Below are 21,821 nucleotides of genomic sequence, written 5' to 3' on the forward strand. Positions count from 1 at the left end.
AATTTTAAGTAAAAATGTGCTAAATAAACCTATATAATTTAGACTTATCAACAATTTACAATTGATTTGAACTACTTAATTACAAGACTTCTTAATGCAATACATGAATATAAACATTGAAGAATTTCGGTTATAATACATAGGGAATTTGATTACAAGTATTACTAAAGTGATGTCCATGTCTAATGTAGTTATCCCGATTCAAGGGTTTTTCTGTGCCAAATAGACTCGATCACACCATCATAGCTTGCTCTATATGCATAGTAATCCGATACCCCGCTTCTTGGGCATAGTCCTAGCATCGTTCCCCCCAAGCACAACCTCACATTCAACCTAACACAGAGAACACAATCCATGTAAGTACATAAGAACTTAGTGAAAAATAATCATTTATACCTTATTCATTGATTTCCAAGAATGGGCGGATAGTCATCACCATCAACTCCTCTTCTTAACCCTTAAGGTATTTGTCACCAAGAACTGTTTACCATTAACGAAACATAGTCTTTCCTTCTATTTAGTATATCATGGTGATTTCCCCTTAACATAGTTTCATCAATGGCTTCATCTTTTCAGAACTTCCCTTTATGCTCATCTTAATCATGATTCCCTTACCCAATGCTATTCGCAAAATGATGTTTGAATTTGCTTTTCTTACCTTATCTTTCTTCAACTACCTTTCTTTTTATTGTTCATTGATAGATGCCCTTCATCGAAAGATCAGACGTAACCTTTAATCAGGTTTGTTCTTTAAATTTACTTAGTTTTTTCTTCTTATTCATCAGATACTCTATCCCATTTTAATCTTTCTGGTCTTGACTTAAAGCCATGCAGATATGCCATGTTATGTCATACGAAACCCGTCATAGAGAGATTCATCAATTCATTATATTCAATCATATTTTAACCTTGTATAATACTTTACATAGACCTAATAAATACCTGATACCATACTGATCTTACAGAGCCCTTTGTAGAATTATACTGAATACTCCATATAACTTTGTGCAGAACACGCCACAAGGGAATCCATTCAAAATACGCCACAAAGGCTTTCCAATCAAAATACGCTACTAATGTCATCATTAGTGGCTGATGTGGCACTATGACATTCAAAATACTCCATATAGCTTTGTATAGAACACTAACGTCATCATTAGTGGCTGACGTGGCACTACCACATTACCAAAAATAAAAAATTTAAAAAATAAAATATTTTTAAATAAGTGCATAATGAATCTAAATAAATGAGTGTCTAAATCTGGACACACATTTATCCATATTCATTCTAAAATTATAAAAACATAAAAAATTCGTAAAATTCTAAGAAACTCATTAAATTTTATAATAATAATTATAAATTAATTAAAGGATAAACTACACTCATGGTCACTTTTGTTTACCTTAGGTTACATTTTAGTCACTTATGTTTGAAATGTTACGTTTTTGTCACTTATGTTATCGTGTTGTAACATTTTAGTCACTGAGCTATTAATTGTCGCTAACCGTGTAACGGTAAGTTGACGTGGCACGTTAAATTATCATTTCAAACAAAAATTTTAGGGTAAATTATACAATCGATCCTCATATTTTTTTCATTTTGAGCAATTTAATTTTTTTATGTTCATATTTAATTTTTTAATTTTTTAATTATTTCCCATTATTTTATGTTTCTCCTTATATTTTATTACATTCTCCATTTCTTTTAACATATCAAGAAGTCGAATTGGCAGTGAAGAAATAAGTAGGAAGTCGAACCATCATTGCCTATAACCAAAACCCATTAAACCCATACCATGCTTTTTTCTTCACTGCCAATTCGACTTCTTGATATGTTGAAAGAAATGGAGAAGGTAGGAAAATAGAGGGAAAAGCAGAAGAGAATGGAAAATAATGAAAAAAAAGTTAAAAGAACATAAAAGAAAAAATTAAATTACTCAAAATGAAAAATATGAGGACCAATTGTATAATTTAACCTAATTTTTTTTGTTTAAAATGATGATTTAACACGCCACATTAGCTTATCGTTATACCGTTAACGACAATTAATGGCTCAATGACTAAAATGCTACAACACGATAACATAAGTGACTAAAACGTAACATTCCAAACATAAGTGACTAAAACGTAACCTAAGGTAAACAAAAGTGACCATGGGTGTAATTTACCCTTAATTAAAAACCATAAAATTTTATAAAAATAAATTATTTTTTATAAAGTTTTATAAAAAATATTTTTCTCATTTTTATTAAATTATTTGACTAATATAAATTTTTTAAGTATATTAAACATTAAATCCCTTTTTTCTCTCATGCAAACTATTGAAAGTTCTTCATTACGCCTTATTAATGATGAATGGATTTTTTTTAATTAATGGTAAATGGTTATACTTTAATAAAATTGAGAAAAATAATTTTTATAAAATTTTATAAAACATTTAAATTATTTTTTTATAAAATTTTATGGTTCTTAATTAATTTCTAATAATTATTATAAATTTTAAAGATTTTTTTTATAATTTTTATAATTCTAGAATGAATCTAAAAAAATGGTTGTGACCATTTCTCTGGATTTGCATACTTATTTTTTAAAAAACATAAAAAGTTAAATATAAAATTAGTACTTGAACTTGTTTATTTTTCCCAAATTAGTATCTATGATTTTTTTGTTCTAAATTAATACTCAGTTTTTTTCCATCTATTAGTTTAGTACTTAAGCCTAACGCTGTTAATATTTTGCTGACGTGATAGCGTTGACCACTTACACACCGTCACGTGACGCACTGCCAAAACACTCATTTTAGCTTTACCTATTTCCTCATTATCTTCTAGCCCTTTGTTTTCTTAAACCGAGTAAATTTCTCGGAAACTTTTATCTAAAATATTTTCTTTTTGCATTAAAAAAGAGAAACTTCTTTTCTTTGCTTCTTTGGGTTTTTGACATACCTTCCTGGTGAAACTTGAAGAACAAACTTCCATTTCTATGTTATTATAAAAATCCCGACCCTTCCATGCATAAGTTTTAAATGAAATACTCATTTACTGCATCAGACTAGACATGTTTGACTTGTCAAAAAAATTCAAATATAGGCTCCCATGTATTTGGTGTGAAAGGGCATCCTTTTCTTTTCAATAAAAGAAAAAAAAAGTGAAGTTTCCAAAGAACCCTAGAGGATTTTATTTCATTTTCCTCCACTTTTCTCACCAACCAAATAAAAGTCAAATCACCAACCAAATAAAAGTCAAAAATCAAAATACAAAGTTTACGGGTAATTTACTAATAAAAGTTTTTTTTTAAATTATCGAAATAGGCCCGTTTTTTAATTATTTACCGGAATGGTCTTTTTTTCAGAAAATCACGTCCATGTCAGCGCAATGTCAGGGTACGCGTCAGGAAATCGCGTCCACGTCAGCGCGAGATGCAGACGTGGAAGGAAATCGCGCTCTCAAGGACGCGATTTCCTTCCACGTCAGCATCTCGCTCTGACGTGGACGCGATTTTGGCCCGCACGTGAACAGTACTCAACGGTCAAAAAAACAAAATACCAGGCCCATTTCGATAAATTTTAAAAATATAGGACTTTTTTAGTATTTTGAAAAAATAAATTTTGAATCTTTTTGTACTTGTATTTATTTTTTTAATTAATTAACTCTTCAATATTACATCAATAGCAACAAGTACAAAAAAAATTTAAAATTGTTACCAACAAGATTTGAACCAAGGTACTAAGGAAAAAGAACAAGCATCTTAATCAACTAAACTAAACTAATTAATTGATATATTATAGAAATACTGTTATTATCTTAATTATATTACTTACGTTTTAACGATTTATCGGACCTATTCCATACACGTGTCAAATCAGAAAAAATAATACAACAATTCTGTAAAAAAATCCGAAGTTTAATTCAAATAAATAAGGAAAATAATGATTTGAATGTTTCAAAATTTAATTTTAAACCGAAAAAAATTGAAATTTAGGGGCAAAAAATGATCTTTTCGACGAAAACTGTGGCAAACCGCTTTCGGCAGTTTGTCAGCGCGTAGATCTCAAAAATTTATTCGAAATAAAAAAAATCGTCTCAATCGGACAACCGAGCGAAAAGTTATGGCCTTTCAAAATTTTCCAAGCTAAAAAATATAAACTGTTCATCCACGTCAGCAAATCGCGTTCTCGTAGGCGCGATTTGTGTCCACGTAAGCAAAGCGCGCTGACGTGGACGCGATGTTCTGACACGTCCCCTGACATCGCACTGATGTGGACGCGATTTCAAAAAAAATGACTCATTTCGATAAATAATAAAATACCGGACTCATTTCAATAAATTTTTAAAAAATAAGATTTTTTTTTGATATTTTGCCCCAAAGTTTACACCTTAAATCAACCAAAAACAAAAAAAACGCTATTTAAATTAAGAACAAAAAAAAGGGAATTACCTGAGAAGACAAATCAACAGCTACATAAATAGCTGATGAAGTAACGCTCTTGGTTAAAACGGGCCACGACTTCACAATTCCTAAATACCACCCAACAAAGCCCATCTTCCCAAACGATGCCGTTGAAGACGAAAAGGAAGAAGAAAACGAACTGAAAAGGGAGGGGGAGATCTCATATTCTCTTACTTTTCGTACAACATTTGGGAGCCGAACATACTCCCTGGCTTGGATCTTGGTTCGATTCCTTAGAAACGGGTGGATTCTGTTGATCGGGTCAGCCAAGTCGGCGAATGGTTGCTTTTGTGACAGGTGGGTGATGGTAGCGAACCTATGCAAAGAACCGCTCATTATGTCCTTTTGGGTTTTGTTTTCTTTTCTCTCTTCCAATGGCGTTTCTCAACTTTGAAAGGGTTTTGGTGTGGTAAATGAACAATGGCTTGCCGGAGCAACTCCCCGATTCGATCCACGGTGTGTTTGGCTGTCGAACCTGTGCCCAGACCCAAAACCATACCCAACTCAACAAACTCAACAGCTTTGTAAGCGGCGATTTTTTTCAATTAGTCTTGGGTTAGGATGACAGGTGGGGACATAAGAGGAGACAAAGATAAAGCTTCCATTGAAACAACGGTTTCAGACCAAGCAATTGCCATATTTTGAGGGTTAATAAAGAATAATAGGTTACCCAGATATTGGGATGGGGATTAGCAGCGTAATGGTGATGAAAGGGAAAGAAAAAACCAAAAGGGAAAGGGATAAGGGAAGAGAGGGTATATGGTGAAGTGAAGAGGAAGAAGAAGATGCGGCAAACAGAGAGAAGGCGAGATAAGTTTTATGCAAAATTAGTGCGCGAGTAAAAAAAATAAACACGAGTCAAAAGGTCTTGGGAGTGCGATACGTAGCAGCGCACGAGTAGCTATTACTGTCATGTTAGTAAAATTTTACACTATGTTTGGTTGGGTGTATTGGATTAGCCAATACACCCCTAATCCGTGGGCCCCACTTAAGCCCCTCTTAAGCAGGTGTTTGGTTCAATGTATTGCCTAATACACCCCTAATACGTTACGCCCCTAATCCCCGAAATTCTCTGTTTTCTAATCCCTGGCTTCTCCTCAGTTTACATCCGTTTTATTTTTCACGCCCTAATTTGCCCTCTGTTTCCTGGGTCTGTCTCTCTTTATCTCCTTCATTGCTTGCTTCGCCTTCGGCCAGTAGCCCCAATTTCTTGTCGAGCATGCCATAGAGAAAGGCAAGAAGAGGCTTTTAGCTTTTTCAGTCCACTCGAAAAACCCTAAACCCATCTGAGTTTCCCACCTCGCCGTACGATCCATTTTCCCGCTCGCCGAGTTTCCCACTCGCCGTTAGCCGGCGATCCATTTTCTCGCCCCTCCGCCAAATTAGGTACTTGAAGTTAGGAAATTAATGGCTTATATCCAGTATGGAAGACATGCCCTTCGGCAAATTATCAAAGAAACGAATGTCCAGCAAAGCCATGATCGTTTGATGCAACCTCTGTTCTATGCTTGTCAAGGAATTAGATACAGAAAGTTGGATGTGATTCTTACGACGGTGAGTCATTTCGATCCAATAATCTTTTTCTTTTCTCAATTTTTTGTTGTTTCAGATTGCAAAATATCATTCACGTTTGCTTTTGCTTCCATTTTTTAGAGCATTGAGAAACTTGGCAAAGCTGGTGAGACTGTCAAAGTCGCTCCTGGTTATTTTCGCAATCATCTGATGCCAAAATTGCTTGCTGTTCCTAATATTGATAAGTTCGCTTATCTCATTAAGGAGCAGCGTAAGGTCGCTTTCTTCTCTCTTTTAGTTTGTGTTTGATGCTTAAAACATGTGTTCTTGCAATACTGTTTGTTTATAAAAAGAAGTTTTTCAGTTGATATTAATCATAATCGTATTGTTAATTTACAAACAAATATGCATCAATTTGTTTTCCCTTAAACACACACATCTGTATGCATTACCTAAGTCTCTCATGAACCTTTTGTCATGACACGTTCAAGGAAAAACAAGCTTGACATAAAGGTAGAACGTTTTCAGTTTGTTGCTCGGATTATGGGGTAAGCTATGTTGGCTGGACTTGGGAGTGGATTTGGATATGTGAATGTGACCGATATGAGTATATGTTGCTTTTAAGGTTTTTTTTCTTGTATTTGGAGGAGTATATCTCTATACTATGTCTGTATATGTATCAGACAAAAATATATTACGGAAATGAATAGTCCATCTAACATAGGGGGTGAGTGCTAGATACAATTAAGTGTTCGACACAAGTATACTTGTTTTTTCTAAGTTTTTCTGTATATTTAGAAGATCATACACATATTTATATCCGAATGTGTCTGACACAGGTTTTTTAGGAAAATGAAGAGTCTGAGTAACAGTGTTTTCATATTGCTGTTGGTTTTTGGTTAGATTTTGCTTGTTATGATATAAGTAATGCCTTTTCTTAGACATGTATTATCTGCTATTTCAGCCTTAAGGAGGAAACATGTCTCCAACTGCAAGTATATTAAATCTTGCGTTCTCTCTCACTCTCTCACTCTTATTGAGGATTCATATGTTGCGTATGGATATTAGATATTGATGAAGTAAAAATCCATTCCTTATTTCAGATGCACATTCTGCTTATGTAGTTTTGTCAAATTAAGTTACTGTTTTGAAAGTCTTTATTTGGTGGAGTCACTTCTGATATGTGGGATATTGTGCTTTTCATTTTCAGTTAAATGATAACTTACCAGTGGTATACTTCCTCATCAGATTTATCAACCGAAGGAAGAAGAGGTTCAAGTAGTTACAAAGAATGTGGAAGATAAGAGCAAAGTATATGAAAAGGCTGCATATCGTCTACTTAATGGCCGGCTGGTTAGTTCCCATCTATGAAGCCCTTAATTTCGTAAATGTTTTTTTCTGGTTTAAATGTCTGATACTTTATCTGCCTTCCTCCCAACACATGGAAATACACAAAAAACAGCCTCTCAACAATGTTTGTATGTGTGTGTTTTTAAAGGGTTTGGGGAAACAAGGTCAAGGTGTGTGGGACTGAAACATTGGACCTGCCTCTTCTATGGTTAGGCTAACAATAGTGGAACTAGGCATATGTGGGATAACAATGGTGTCAAATTTTAAATTAAGACTTGTTTAAATTCTTTTTTGGTACAAGCAAAGCTTACATTACATTCTAAGTGGGAGGAGGATGGGGTTTCACAAGGTTCAAACCCTAGATAGCATGCCAACACTTGAACCCACATACAACAAGTTGCCACTAGACTAGTCATAATTGATTCAACTTGTTAGTGGTGAATCTTTTTCAAAAGTTTGTTGAAGCTTGAAAACAGTAATTGTATTTATGTCAGGCTCTTTGTGGTACGAGTGTGTAACTTGTATTGCATTTTATAGGTATTGAGGAGATCTATCAATGTTGAAAAGTTTCGTGCCCAATCGACCAAAGATGACCCAATTGAATTGCGCTCACCTGTGACAAAAGATGAAATTGTTGCTGAGGTATGGCCATGATATTTATTGATAGTAATAGTTTCTCTCACGTCACTACAATAGACAATCTCCTTGTGTTATATGCTATGTTATTCGGACTCTTATTTTTCTGAAGTATTTATGTTCGACGCGTATTTAGATATGTACATGGTTATATCCTCCAAATATGTGAGTAAACTTGGAGCAAATTGAATAAACCCATGTCAAACACTTGCTTCAAGTCCAAGTGACATAGCTTAATCATAAAACGTTTAAGATGTGGACTTGAAATGTTATGATTTTGTTATTTCCATTTACGCACTCGATTAATCTCCTCCGTTTATTCCATTTCAGGTTGGAAGGCAGCTTTGCGTTCAAATTGATCCTGAAAATCTGCACCTTCCAACACCTTTGGAAACATTTGGACTGTTTGATGTGCAATTACGGATGCCAAAATCCATACCGCTCCCAGAAGGAAGGTATAATTGGACGCTTAAATTTAAAATCCAAGGTAAATAAACGGACAAGAGGAAATAGGAGGTTGACTGAAAAGAGCTTTCAAGCTTGAGGAACCGTCTTCTTTTCGAATTAGCTTGAGAATGGAATGATAGGAATCAAATGTTGGATGATTATTGACCTTTGTTGTCTGATTATGCTATTTACCATCTGTTCCAACTCTTTGTTTTACCAAAAAAGAGTAATAATTTCAAATTTTTAACTAAATCACAATACCGAACTAAACGTGCGCGCGAGACGAATATTTAACGTCTCCAAATTCATCAAAATAACAACTTTTATATCTGCACTTTTTAAGTAGACATCCTTAAAAAGATTAATTGTTAGAATCAATTTTTGGGTAAAATCATTTTGAATTCAAGCTGAGTTTATTTGAATCACGGCTATTGTTATCGGGATTTATTCGATTCAACAAATTTACGCGTATAAAACTTCTACGTTCACTCTGCACCACTTGCATCTTATTATTATTTAGTACACTTACAGTCCAATTTCACAAACAAAGCTATATCGATTTTTTTTTATTTTAAAAAAAACATATGAATTAAGAAAACTTAATGATTTATTAACCCCAATATGAAATTAAAAAACTTCATTATTAACACACCAAATAAATAGTCATGCATAAAACTTTATGTTACATCTGTATCTAAACTTGTATAATTATATAATGTGAAAATTTATTATAAATTATAAATTATATATTTTAATTAAAATATATTTAATAATAATTATGTTAAAATATGATTAAATTATTTATTACTGATAATAATAATCTTATTTCAATTTAAATAACAATAACAATAATCATTTACCAAAACAATTTTATGCTAAGGGTATTCTAGTCATTTTAGTTTTTTCCATTATGCTATTACACCTCTATTCCATTCAACCAAACACAAGATTACTATTACGCCTCTATTCCATTACATTCAACCAAACAGTGGATTAGCTATTACACCTCTAATCTAATACACCTCTAATCCAATACACCTCTAATCCAATACACCTCTAATCCAATACAGCGAACCAAACGCACCCTTAATGTTGTTAGACTCATGTACTAATTCTAAATTAGTAGACAAAATAAGGTTGGGATACTAATTTAGAAAAAAAAACTATAGGTACTAATTGAGGAGAAATGGATAAATTTATGTATTAATTTTATATTTAACTCAAAAATAAATTTATTTTTTGAAAATTTTTTGTAATTACATGATATTTCTATGTTAATCTTTAATGATTATGTGACACTGTTATATGAGCGATTAGTGATGATGTAACACTGTCATGTTAACAAACGATATTGACATGACATCTGTTAACAATTATATTTGAGTTGTCATCAATTATTATTAATCAATGTTACCGAAAAGGTCTACTTAATCAATTTTATTAGTTTAGTATCTCAATTCAATGAAAAAATTCAGACATAAATATTTTATTACAAATTACTTCGAAGTTTGTTACTTACATAGATATGGATATTAAATGCGTAAGCCTAACTACTTCGTCAAATATCGATTGTACTATTAGTATAATTAATATAATAATTACGCCATTCAATTGAATATTTAATTTTAATTATTTTTAAAATATTATCTATTTATCTAAAATTTCTTAATAAAGCCTAAAAAGAAAAAAAAAAGTTGGTCCAATAAAAAGTCAACAAATAAATAAGAAAGAAGAGAAGAAAACAAATAATAATGGTTGGTGAAACCTACGGGACCAATTTAGAAAGGACAAAGAAAAAACACTGATTTTTATGATGTAATTAAGATTGATTAATTAATTCACAAAGTCCATTTTAGGATATCCGTCGTGGATGACAACGGGCTACTGGGTTTGGAAAGCCACACCTTACACGTTCTAATCTCCCCGTCAAGGCTTCCGCTACTAATCCAAATCACATCACTCTCTTCCTCATCCTTTACCGCCGTCAATGACTTCACTGGCTTCAGGTGACCTTCTAACACTGCCAAACACCAATATTTCCCTTCCACTCCACGCTGCCATATCCTAACCGTCTGATCAGTGGATCCACTCATAAGCAAATCGGAGACGCTGGTTAAGCACGATATCGCCTTCCCATGTCCTCTCATCGCTCCCGTCACCGCCATGTAATTGCTGCTATCCTCCCTCTCCCAAACCAGTATCGAACGGTCACATGCTCCCGAAAACAGCATCGATCCGTCGGCGTTCAAAGCCAGTGCGTTAACCGCTGATTTATGCTTCTCTAAGGTCGCCATTAACGAGTACTGCTTCTCACCTGTCCTTTTTGCCCACACTCTGATCCGCCTGTCAGCGGACCCTGTATAAACGGTGGCGTCACCGGAGACGGTGACAGCGTTAATGGCATCGTCGTGTGCTTTAATAGACTGCAAACAGCGCATATCAGAAGCGCGCCATATCTTCAACGTTTTATCCCAAGAAACAGAGTAGATCAGACATTTATTAACGGCAAGTCCTGTAACGGCGTCGGCATGTTCGATCCACAACCGTTTGACATGACGGCGTTCGTTGACATAGTTCTTGGGGAGAATGAAACGACGTAAACGGTCGTTAACGGTAGGTAAAGCTGTTAAGAACTTGTGCTTCTTAGCCACGGTCATCTGCCAAACGCGGATCTTACAGTCCTGATGAGCAGTGAAGATTTTTCCATCACAAAAAGTGATGGACTTGACAGAACCAGAGGATGAACCCTGGCTGTTGAATACATCAAGAAGAGTAGAGGTTTGGCGATCGTAGACGTTGACTTCGTTGATAGAAGCAGCGTACAAGAAGTTACCCTGAACCGCAATGCAGGTGATGGGGTGCTCCGGTCGGGGATTAATAGAAGTAACGGTGACATGAGAAACGGAAAAGCCTAGGGTCTCCGGGAAAAGATATTGCAAGGAAGGGACAGATGGCAGAGTCTGGAGGGAGGGGTTGGTGTGGAGGCCGCCGTAGCTGGTGTCGCTTGAAGAGTTAGAAGATGAGGTGGTGCTCCCGCGATTGTCGGAGTGGGAGGGGCTTCTGGGGAATGGAACGGCAGAGTCATCGCTCGTCAAGCATGTGGGTAGACATGATCCAACCTTCATATCCGCTTTTTTGGATGTAAAAAACCAATCAGAATTTTGGCTCCAGTCCTGAGAGACCAGTGAAGCAGAATCTTGGCTGCGGTTTATATATATAGGAAGTTTTGGGAGAGAAAAAGAAGTTGATGCCACTAGGACTAGAGAGGGAGGATAATGTACGGTTTGTCCAGGTTCAAACGTCCCGTAATTAGATGATTGCTTATAATTTATATTTATTTAGTGAAAATATAATTATTAGTAGTAATTATCAAATATTTTAATTTTTTAAATTGGTTGTAATTTGTTGTATTATGTTTTGCATTATGAATTTTAATTATACAATTATATAATTTTAATCAAAGAAAGTGTCGGTAATATAATTACCAATAAAACTAATATGCAAAATAAATATATTAAACAAATTTATCTAATTACTCTAACAAATCATATTTATTGGTTATTTTCTCTTGGATATTTAATATATACCTTTTTGTTTTCTTTGGACAAATATAAATAATTAGTAATAAATACTATGTAAGTTAATTAAATATTTAGTAAATCAAAAGGATAAATATTAAAACTATACTTGAACTTTTATTCAATGTGCAATGTTATGTATAAAATGTATACATGTGATTTTGATTTAACTCATTTTTTACAAATTACTGACACTTATTAACGTAGAATTATCTCATAGTTATCTATTGCCTACCTAAACAATTATATATATCAAATATGAAAATAAAGAGATGTATTTTTTTCTAAGTATACAATTGAATCTAAATTTAAACTTCATGTATACAATCGAACACAAATAAAATTTTCAAGTGTGTAATTCCACCAAAATAAAGTTCACGTATCACATTGTACTTTTTTTTGTCAAAGTTCATGTATAAATTTGAGATTTATCTCAAATCAAAATGTATGAGAAAATAAATTATCTCTCGACAATAAAAATTTTAGATCCCAAACATTAATATATTCTTAAACTTAAATAATGAAAAGGTGTATTTGGAAAGCCATAAGATAATTAAATTTGAGTTAAGTTACTAATGTAATTACTTCAATTCTCAACCTAAAAAATTGGAGAATGTAATTAGAGTCAATTACACTAAATTTAGAAGAATTCATTAACTATGATAATTATCCAAATATATTTCAAAACAATCACACCTAAATTCAATTAATATTACACACCTTATATATATTCCAATGAGACAGTAAATATTATTTTGGTTTGTGTATCATAAAGTTTAACAAATTTTAAATTTCCACATATAATTAAATCAAAATAAAGAGTTTACATCATTAAACAAAAACACCGAATTCCCCCTCTTTTGTTTCAAAATGAAAAATGGATTAAGCCATATATTTTTCACAATCTCAACTTCCTTGTGTCAATGAAGCTAGAATTTGGTGCAACAAATTTTGGATTCTTTATTTCACTGATGATTGGAATGAAATGACACTATTAAATAAGGATATAAAATAAGTATAGAAAGTCATCGGCAACTAAATTATTGATAGATAATCTCATCTATCACTTAGTTTAATTGGAATATTTCCACAGCTGAATAACCACCGAATTATAAAAAATTACCAAAAAAATTGTACTCAAACATGATAAAAAAGAGTGCTCAACCACAATATAAAAATAGCAGTGAGACAAAATATATAAGTAAAAATCATTCTAAGAATTGCATGATGAAGAGAAAAAAGAAGAAGAAGAAAGATTGAGTGTTATAAATTTTATTTTAATAATTTAAATACAAAATCTTTATTTTAATCTTATAACTAAAATAATTTTCTTTTTCATTTTTACAATATGTTTTAACTATAAAAAAATTTTAAAAAATAAGAAATGGATTAGGGGCCAACTTGGTGCTTTACAGTTGGGAAAGAGAAAAAGCTGGGGTGGATAACCGCGTCCCAAACCAGCGAACTTGGAATTTTCTTCTTTGATTTCTCAGTTCTTGAACCAAAATGGCAACCTTCGAGTGTGGGCGAATTTCGGCAACTTGTAATAATCATGATTGCATACGTTACCTGAGATGCTATAATTTAGTTAAAGCTGGCTTTTTTCCTGAAAATAGATAAAATAAAAGCCCAACAATGATATTAAAACTTTTGCTCTAAATACATCACTGCTTTTATCTTTAAAATCGTAAAAGTATGGTACAAATTTTTATCTTAACGGATGAATTATATATTTTTTTATTAATTTTTATGTATTAGATTAAAGAGTAAATTAATTTTTTTATTAAAAATTTTATCTATTCTTACAGTTAAAAATTAATTCCTATATGTTTGAATGAAATACACGTGTTCTATCAGTCACACCAATTTTTAACGGTAGAAATGAATAGAATTTTTAATAGAAATGACCAATTTACTCTTTAATCTAATACAAATTAACTAGGTTACTTATATTTTAAGTAAAAAAAACAAAATATAATTTAACTCTTCTATAGTATTTTTACCATTTAAAACGTAATAATATTTCTGTTTTAGGTTTATATATTATCTATAATTTGCTCTCCTCAAAAGTAATTAATTTTATACAAATATTTATAACAAACATATGAAACTTAATTTTAGATATTAAGCTTCGTCTAATTATAAAATTTAAAAATATATTTTAATATTTTGAAAAAGTTGTTGACTCTGTTAAGTGGGAAGGATGAGAGTTTAGGGAGTGTGGGGTCTCATTGACGCTGATACAATATACTTGGATGATGCAGTGAGTTTCTGTGTAGGAGCAAATACCAAAACCAACTAACCAATGGGCTCCCAAAGAATAAGGATTTCTCTATTCCAAATGCAACTCCATATAACACGTCTCGGGCCGAGTCAACTCATGGAAATAATACATTATGGACTTCTTTTAGAAGATAAGTGAAATTTTATATGAAACGGTTTTAGAAATTACGGTGTTTTATGTTTAAATTTGATTCTGCGTTGATAATTTTAGATTTAATTTGATTTTTACAGAAAAAAAAATCCCAAAACAAATGACTTCAGTATTGAGAGTGCGCTAGCAAACAATCATTAATTGGTGTTGAATCTACCAAAAATAAATCTCACGCTTAAAAATAGAATTAAAATTCGCAATATAAAATGTAGGGTTAATCCCACATAAATTGATATGATGGTGTTTGAATTTCTCACAACCAGAGCATTTCGTGGGTAATTTCAAACCCATGAAACTTCAGTCTTACATAAAATAAAGAAAGGAATATTAAAGAATAATGAAATTAAATAAATGTAATTGAAAAGTAGTGAAATAGTAAATAAGTAGTGATTTTAAATGAGATAAATCAAATTGATGAAAGTTCTAGCCTCGAGTACAACATCGGCCTCAGATTCTAAATTGAACATGGACTATGGATGTCTTCTTGCTTAGATAAGTTGACTATAGTGATTAGACTTTAATTGTAAATTAAGCGCGGGAACAACCCGATGATTAATTCTTACCTAGCGAATAACCCCGAAAAGCAATTTCCACGATTTAATTTCCTGGCAGTCTTGTGGATTAGAAGAATCCGTGTAATAACTTGAATTTTGACAACGTCAGCTAATTCAATTTTAATTTAAACAAAGTGGACAACCATCATCATCCGCTAACTTTAAAAGAATATTGGTTTAGTAACCATTTTAATCCTTCAGATAATTGCCATTTAGGTCTTCAAGTATTTTCTTAATTAAAATTCAATAGCGATTGAAGTTTTACAATTTAGTCACTAAGCTTTAATTAACTATTTTCTTGGTTAAATTACTTAACTGATCTTCAATATATTTTCATAATAACTCCGTAAATACCCTCTTTTTACCTTTACTTACCCAATTTACGTAAATGAGATTCCGAAACCATATTTTTCGACACAATTAAAAATTGGATCGTTACACATTTATTCAAGGTTAAAATATTTCATAGGTCCCCATACTGTTCACAAATTTGAAATTAGTCCCTGCATTTTTATTTTTAGTTCCTTTACTTTATAGATTTCAAAATTTAGATCCAATTATTAACATTGTTAAATTTGTTAGTGTGACATTTTGAAATAAAAAAATGCTCACTTGGTTGGTAGCAATGTAACAAAAAATATAACGTTATAATAAACTTAAATTTCACATTTTTTTTTTGGAAAAATAGAGAGACTAGTTATAAAAGAATAGAGACTAAATTCCAAGTTTGTAAAAACTATAGGTACTTATGGTATATTTTAAACTTTATTCAAACAGTATTTAGGCGCTGGCTCCGTATCTTCGCCATCGTATATATCCTAGCTAATTCTCGTGTTTCTGGATATGTAGGAGTGCAACATTGCAGATACGGCTTCCTCTTGGCTGTTAAGAACTTAATTAAAGCCGTTTTCTTCACCATGGGTTTAATTCTTTCGATGTAGAAGTGTTACGTCGTTTTGAGAATTTGGGGTTTCCACACAATAAACCGATTTCTCATATTAACTATAACAATTTATCAACTTTCAGCAACCATTCATTTCATGTTAAACACTATAAAGACGATAAGAAAGAAAGCAATTCCCATTCAGCAATGGTTCATCGGTAGGGAGAGTGACCAGTTTGAAGGTTGATTAGAGAGTAGTAAGCCCCTGCCCGACCAATACCTAGCAGACTGGAATGGGATCCCTGCTCAACCACTTTCCCATTCTTTATCACAGCTATTGAATCTGCCTTTTCTATGGTTGAGAATCTATGAGCCACAACTACACTTGTTCTTCGAACCATCATCTTCTCTAATGCTTTTTGGACTAGACTCTCTGACTCACTATCAAGTGCACTGGTTGCCTCGTCTAAGAGCAGGATCATTGGGTTCTTTAGTATGGCTCGAGCCAATGCTATCCTTTGCTTCTGCCCTCCCGATAGCTTTATTCCTCTTTCACCACAATAAGTCTCGTATCCATCTTTCATGGAACTGCAAACACATGCTTGTAAATGATATTCATAGTTATTTGATGTTAATCTAAATAGTGATCGATAGTTACCTTATAAATTCATGAGCATTGGCTAGGATGGCAGCTTTCCTGATTTCAGCTTCTTTGGCTTCCACTTTTCCATAGGCAATGTTCTGTCGGATGGTGCCTGCAAAAAGAGTGGGCTCTTGACTCACTAATGCAATCTGTGACCTCAAATTCCTCAAGTTGTAGCTCTTGATATCGTAACCATCTATGAATATGGATCCACTTTGTGGGTCATAAAATCTTTCAATCAACCCAATAATGGTGGATTTCCCGGATCCACTTTGCCCCACAAGTGCCAGCGTTTTGCCTGCTTTAATTTTGAGACACAGGCCTCTGAAGATCATCTGGTTAGGCCTTGCAGGGTAAGCAAAGAATACACCCTTCAATTCAATCTCCCCCTTATTACTTTCCTCCACTTCAATCCCTTTACCATCTTCATGAGGTTCAATCTCACTCCTCCGGTCCAGAATTGCAAATATTCTTTTTATGGCACCGCCACCTTTAGCCAAATCCGAAGTCATACTTCCTGTGTCAGCAATGTTTTTACCTGTGCTCATCAATATGAAGAATGTTTGGAAGAGATGCTTTGGGGTCACCAATCCTTGAGTTATCAGTCTTCCCCCATACCAGAATGTTAGTGATATGGAGGCTGTTGTGAGGAATTGAGAGCTAAACAGACCAAACCCAGAAATGTAGCCTTGTTTGATGCTTTGTTGTCGGGGCCCTCTCATTGTTTCTACAAAGAGATTTAATATCTTTTTCTGAGAAGAAAATGCAGTAATAGTTCTATGGTTAACAATGGCTTCACTTGCTAACTGGCTTCCTTCATTTTGTGCTTTTTGGGCTTTCTCAGACATACTTCTCATTAGAACACTTCTGGAGTAGAAGCTCCCAATGAGTAATGGCTGAAAGGCAATCATAACAATGGCAATCCTCCATGTAACAATCAAAGAAAACAGAAAGGCTAACGAAGCACTGAAGAAAACCTGAACCAGCAATGACATACGATCTGCAATGAATGACCGAAATGTGCTGGCTTCAGTAGATAACCGTGCACAAATGGCGGCACTTGAGTTTTCATCTTCATCAAACCACCCAATCTCGAAGGTCAGCACTTTTGCAAGTGTTTTTTCTCGAACCCTTTTCACTAACCGTTCCCCCATGATTGCAAAATTGTAATGTTGCAGGAGATTAGCAAAGAAACTTGCAACTGCTAGTCCCAAGAAAATCAAGCTGTACAATCTGATTTCTGATTTCAGCTTGGAACTATCTTCGAGAAAGTAGACGGAGGCAACTGTTCCCATGCAATAGGCATAGATTGGTTGAATTGCTCCGCTGCTAACGGCTCCAAAACACCCCATTAAGGTTCTCTTCCACTCAGGTGCATTCATCTGAAGCAAACGCCACCCTGAGAGTGAAGACTTGTTTATGTTCTTGTCATTTCGGTTTTCGTTCAGATGCATTTCGACCGAGCTCGCAATAGTGTAGGAAATTACTGGACTGAAAGCATATGTTGGGCTAAGAGGATATGCAGGGCTGCTTTGATAGCTAGATCTCACACTTACTGGAGTCCCCGGAGTTCGATTCATAAGGTTGTGTCTAGCTTCTGTTAGATGAAACAGACCATTAGATTCTTCATTTTGTGTTTCTGTTCGCTGCAACTGGACCATTTTCTTATAGGCCCCTCCTGCTCCATTGTTCATTTGGATAAGTTCATCGTGAGAACCGGATTCGATAACTCTTCCTGATTGAACAACCGCTATCAAATCCACTTTACGGATTGTGGAAAGGCGATGTGCAACAATAATGGTAGTTCTTCCATGTGAGGCATGATCCAAGGCTTCTTGCACTATCTTTTCAGATTGTGCATCCAATGCGCTCGTTGCTTCATCAAGAAGAAGGATCTTGGGGTCACGGATCAAAGCCCTTGCGATGGCGACCCGTTGCTTTTGCCCTCCTGATAACTGAAGCCCCAATTCTCCTACCTGATTTGCAGCGGTAACCCATTAACTCAGCAAAACAAGAATATTCTAAAACCATATATATATATATCAATTAAAGGATACTGGGACTTACTTGAGTTTCATATCCATTGGGCAACTTCACAATGAAATCATGTGCACTCGCGGCCTTTGCTGCCTTAATGACAAGCTCCATTGACGCATCTTCCTTGCCAAAGAGAATGTTTTCTTTTATGGATGTTGCAAAGAGAATTGGTTCTTGATTAACCAGTCCCATTTGGGATCTCAACCATTTAAGCTGAAGCTTCTTTATGTTGTGTCCATCCAGGAGAATATCTCCATTGACAGGGTCATAAAATCTTTCAAGCAAAGAAATGGCTGTGGACTTGCCTGAACCACTCCCTCCAACGAGGCCTACCATCTTTCCTGCTTGCACTTTAAGATTGAATCCATGCAGAACAAGGGTTTCTGGCCTTGATGGATAACTGAAATCTACTTCTTTAAATTCAACTTCTCCTCTCACGTGTGATAAGAGTTTTTCCTTTCCGTTTTCTGAGTGTATATTCGGATTTCGATCGATCATCTCGAAAATCTTCGAGGCAGAATGTCTTGCCTCTGAAATGAATGATAGATTTGGAAGTGCACTCATAACAGACCTGAATTAATGTTCAACATGAAAGCAGACAAGAAATCTTGAGAATTAATGTTGTTGAAACAGGAAAAAGAAAAAAGGGCAATATCATAGAATGAAACTCACAATCCTCCCAAGATGATACAGATCCCGGCGACGAAAACATCACCGCCGTTTTCTCCTTTTTCAGTCACAAGAACACCACCAACCCAAGCTTGAAAAGCCCATGCTGCATAAATGATTCCCATACTTCCGATCAGCAATCCTTTAGTAAAACCCTGCTTCATCCCTAGCTCCATACTTTTCTGAAGAGCATTGCTGAAGTTTTCCAGCGTTTCGCGCTCAGCAACATACGAATAAACTGTTCGAATCGAGGAGATTGCTTGCTCCGCAATCCCACCTGCATTACCGTAAGCAGCCTTCATCTCTGCTCCTATACTCATCAGTGCCTTACCAAATCCGAGTCCCGGGGTAATGAACATCAGTGCGAATGGTAAAGCAGCCAATGTTAGTCGCCATGAAAGTTTGAAGGCTACCACAAGGCTTAAGATGAATGATGTGAGGTGGGCCAGGCAGTTTGGTATCTGAAACAATACAAAACCATTATGAGATGAAACATGCAACTTTCAAGAGCTGAGAAGGCAATCTCGCAAACCTTGTCGGCAATGGTATCTTGGATCGAATGAGCATCGGAAGTGACAGTAGAGATGACCTGGAATGTTGAGGAAGAATCCGTTAGATCCTCGAAGAAACCAACTTGTTGCCTGAGAACTGATTTTAAGTATTCAATTCTCATGCGAGATGCCTGCCTCTCTGCACTTCTTGTCCAACAAACTCCCTCTGGAATATAAACATATAAGCAGTTAAAATGAAACATTGATTTTAACTTGGAAATTACATTTGCACATACCGATGAAAGCAGATATTCCCACTCCAATTGCAGAATAAAGTAGCCTAAGTGCATACTGTAAATCAAACGAAACGGTGTTGTTAATACAGTATAAGATTTAAGGTTGTTTTAAGTGCATAGTGTGTGTACCTTGTCGACTATTTGATTAGAGAAAGACTGATGAGAGGATCCATAATCGTTCAGTGCACCGCTGAGTATGTACATGTTAACAGGGGACATCATTCCATCTCCAATGCTACCCAAAGTTCCCAAAAACAACAGCACTTTGTCTACCCCATCAGCATACCGGAACAGCCCACCACCGTTGTTGGCCATAACACTTGATTTTTGATCTTTGTAGATAGGTGAACTCAACTTATAGCTTCAGATGGAAGGTTTATTTATCATCATGTTTTAATTAAATTAAGTCGGCACTAGTTAACCCTTGCTTTGTTTGCTGTAAAAGGATTGTTGGTTTCAAAAATTCCAACATAGAAAGGAACTCTGACAGTTGATTTATTTGGGAGTTTCTTGTACTAGGAAAATCCTCGTCGATTGCTTTACTGCCCTCGTAATTTACACTTTTGATATTGGAAACCCTGTTTAAAGGGAGAATCTAGTATTTCGGATGCCATGGACACATAAAGTTAACGCTCTTTCAACCATTTTCTCTACATATGTCGTTTGCTTGTTATTTCAGGACTTAATTATTACTCTTACATTAAATTTTGGTATTAGATCCTTTACTTTATGTAAATTGTTGATTTAGTACATGTACTTTAATTTGATCATTTTCAATCCTTGTACTTTTAGAATTTGAAAATTTTAGCCTTGGTCACATGATTGTAATGCTATGTTAGCTTGTTATTTTCACATATTACTTACAAAAAATTAATTAATAGATTTAAAAAATGTCCTTTGCATTAAAACTGAAATTTTGAAATTGAAAAAATATAGCGACTAAGAATAATTTAATTGGAGAGCTTAGACTAAATCTATAACTTTTAAGTATAATAAAGAACTAATAGCATGGTTTAATCAAACAGATCCAACTGCTACCATTTGGTTAGAACTAAAATTTCAAAATTTAAAAAGTATAGAGATTAAAAATGATCAAATTAAAGTACAGATACTAAATTCACAACCTAAAGTCTAATTAACTCACAAACTCAATTGATTATCATCTTATTAACTAAGTCCTAATTGTCATTAAATAAACAAAACGGATTTGTATTTAATGTAATATCAATGAAAATAATAGAGATTTTATCATGACGTATAAGAGTTTGGTTGAATCTAAAATAACGATAATTGTTGCCTTATAAATTTATCCACCAAAAATGTTAAAATATAAAAAACTCAAGGTAGAGACTTGTTAATCTCACCTGCTTGTCCCGTTTACCACCGATACATCTCATATATATGATTTTTTCCTCCCATTAGATTCCATCTTTGTTTCTCTTTTATGTCTCCATTTTCTGGATGCTGCTTAATTTGTCGTTAATTTTGTTTCACAATATTAAAATTTCACACATATATCATTGTCTTCTCAATTATTTAATAACGGTAATCGAATCCATATACAATTTTTTTATTAGTAAGATCTGCTATAAAATATATGAATGATTACTTTGGGAAAAAAAATGAAGTTTCAAAAAATAATGTTGTATATAATAATTTAAATAAATTAACTAAATCAATCAATATATATTTAAATATAAATATAAATATAAATACAATACAATATATAATATATATAGAGAAACATGAGTTTAGAAAAACTTTTGAACTCATAAAATATACTTTATTATTAATTATATTACTAAGTTGACATTAAAATAATATTTAATTAGTATTATCATA

The 21,821-nt window shown here is 33.8% G+C and overlaps 4 protein-coding genes across 4 annotated transcripts; 1 reads left to right on the plus strand and 3 right to left on the minus strand.

Moving 5' to 3' along the window:
* Positions 1 to 252: 252 nt before the first annotated feature.
* LOC107921575 (uncharacterized) lies at positions 253 to 4,785 on the minus strand. The gene is made up of 2 exons (XM_041086391.1): positions 4,438 to 4,785; positions 253 to 333 (listed from the first exon to the last, which is right to left on the minus strand). Exons 1-2 carry the CDS (start codon positions 4,783 to 4,785, stop codon positions 253 to 255), a joined length of 429 nt encoding a protein of 142 aa, XP_040942325.1.
* A 911-nt stretch (positions 4,786 to 5,696) lies between these two features.
* On the plus strand, positions 5,697 to 8,646 carry LOC107921342 (50S ribosomal protein L9). The gene is made up of 5 exons (XM_016851215.2): positions 5,697 to 6,003; positions 6,103 to 6,237; positions 7,210 to 7,314; positions 7,849 to 7,953; positions 8,278 to 8,646. Exons 1-5 carry the CDS (start codon positions 5,857 to 5,859, stop codon positions 8,440 to 8,442), a joined length of 657 nt encoding a protein of 218 aa, XP_016706704.1. The 5' UTR covers positions 5,697 to 5,856; the 3' UTR covers positions 8,443 to 8,646.
* A 1,442-nt stretch (positions 8,647 to 10,088) lies between these two features.
* LOC107921092 (protein JINGUBANG) lies at positions 10,089 to 11,777 on the minus strand. Its single transcript, XM_016850960.2, has one exon. It carries the CDS (start codon positions 11,517 to 11,519, stop codon positions 10,233 to 10,235), a length of 1,287 nt encoding a protein of 428 aa, XP_016706449.1. The 5' UTR covers positions 11,520 to 11,777; the 3' UTR covers positions 10,089 to 10,232.
* A 3,936-nt stretch (positions 11,778 to 15,713) lies between these two features.
* LOC107921450 (putative multidrug resistance protein) lies at positions 15,714 to 20,601 on the minus strand. Its single transcript, XM_016851298.2, has 7 exons — positions 20,109 to 20,601; positions 19,980 to 20,034; positions 19,725 to 19,909; positions 19,196 to 19,653; positions 18,554 to 19,094; positions 16,502 to 18,462; positions 15,714 to 16,431 (listed from the first exon to the last, which is right to left on the minus strand). Exons 1-7 carry the CDS (start codon positions 20,292 to 20,294, stop codon positions 16,056 to 16,058), a joined length of 3,762 nt encoding a protein of 1,253 aa, XP_016706787.1. The 5' UTR covers positions 20,295 to 20,601; the 3' UTR covers positions 15,714 to 16,055.
* Positions 20,602 to 21,821: the final 1,220 nt, after the last annotated feature.

The sequence above is a fragment of the Gossypium hirsutum genome, chromosome D01 (assembly GCF_007990345.1).
Source record: "Gossypium hirsutum isolate 1008001.06 chromosome D01, Gossypium_hirsutum_v2.1, whole genome shotgun sequence".
Classification (NCBI taxonomy): domain Eukaryota; kingdom Viridiplantae; phylum Streptophyta; class Magnoliopsida; order Malvales; family Malvaceae; genus Gossypium; species Gossypium hirsutum.

Coding starts and splice junctions, on each gene's coding strand:
- LOC107921575 (XM_041086391.1), bottom strand. CDS start 4,785: ATGAGCGGTTCTTTGCATAGGTTCGCTACCATCACCCACCTGTCACAA. Junction 334..4,437: donor CTGTTGATTTGTCTTCTCAG/GTAATTCCCTTT, acceptor TCTCTGTGTTAG/GTTGAATGTGAGGTTGTGCT.
- LOC107921342 (XM_016851215.2), top strand. CDS start 5,857: ATGGCTTATATCCAGTATGGAAGACATGCCCTTCGGCAAATTATCAAA. Junction 7,315..7,848: donor GTCTACTTAATGGCCGGCTG/GTTAGTTCCCAT, acceptor TGCATTTTATAG/GTATTGAGGAGATCTATCAA. Junction 7,954..8,277: donor AAGATGAAATTGTTGCTGAG/GTATGGCCATGA, acceptor ATTCCATTTCAG/GTTGGAAGGCAGCTTTGCGT.
- LOC107921092 (XM_016850960.2), bottom strand. CDS start 11,519: ATGAAGGTTGGATCATGTCTACCCACATGCTTGACGAGCGATGACTCT.
- LOC107921450 (XM_016851298.2), bottom strand. CDS start 20,294: ATGGCCAACAACGGTGGTGGGCTGTTCCGGTATGCTGATGGGGTAGAC. Junction 19,910..19,979: donor GGGAATATCTGCTTTCATCG/GTATGTGCAAAT, acceptor TTTATATTCCAG/AGGGAGTTTGTTGGACAAGA. Junction 16,432..16,501: donor AATGCTCATGAATTTATAAG/GTAACTATCGAT, acceptor ATGTGTTTGCAG/TTCCATGAAAGATGGATACG.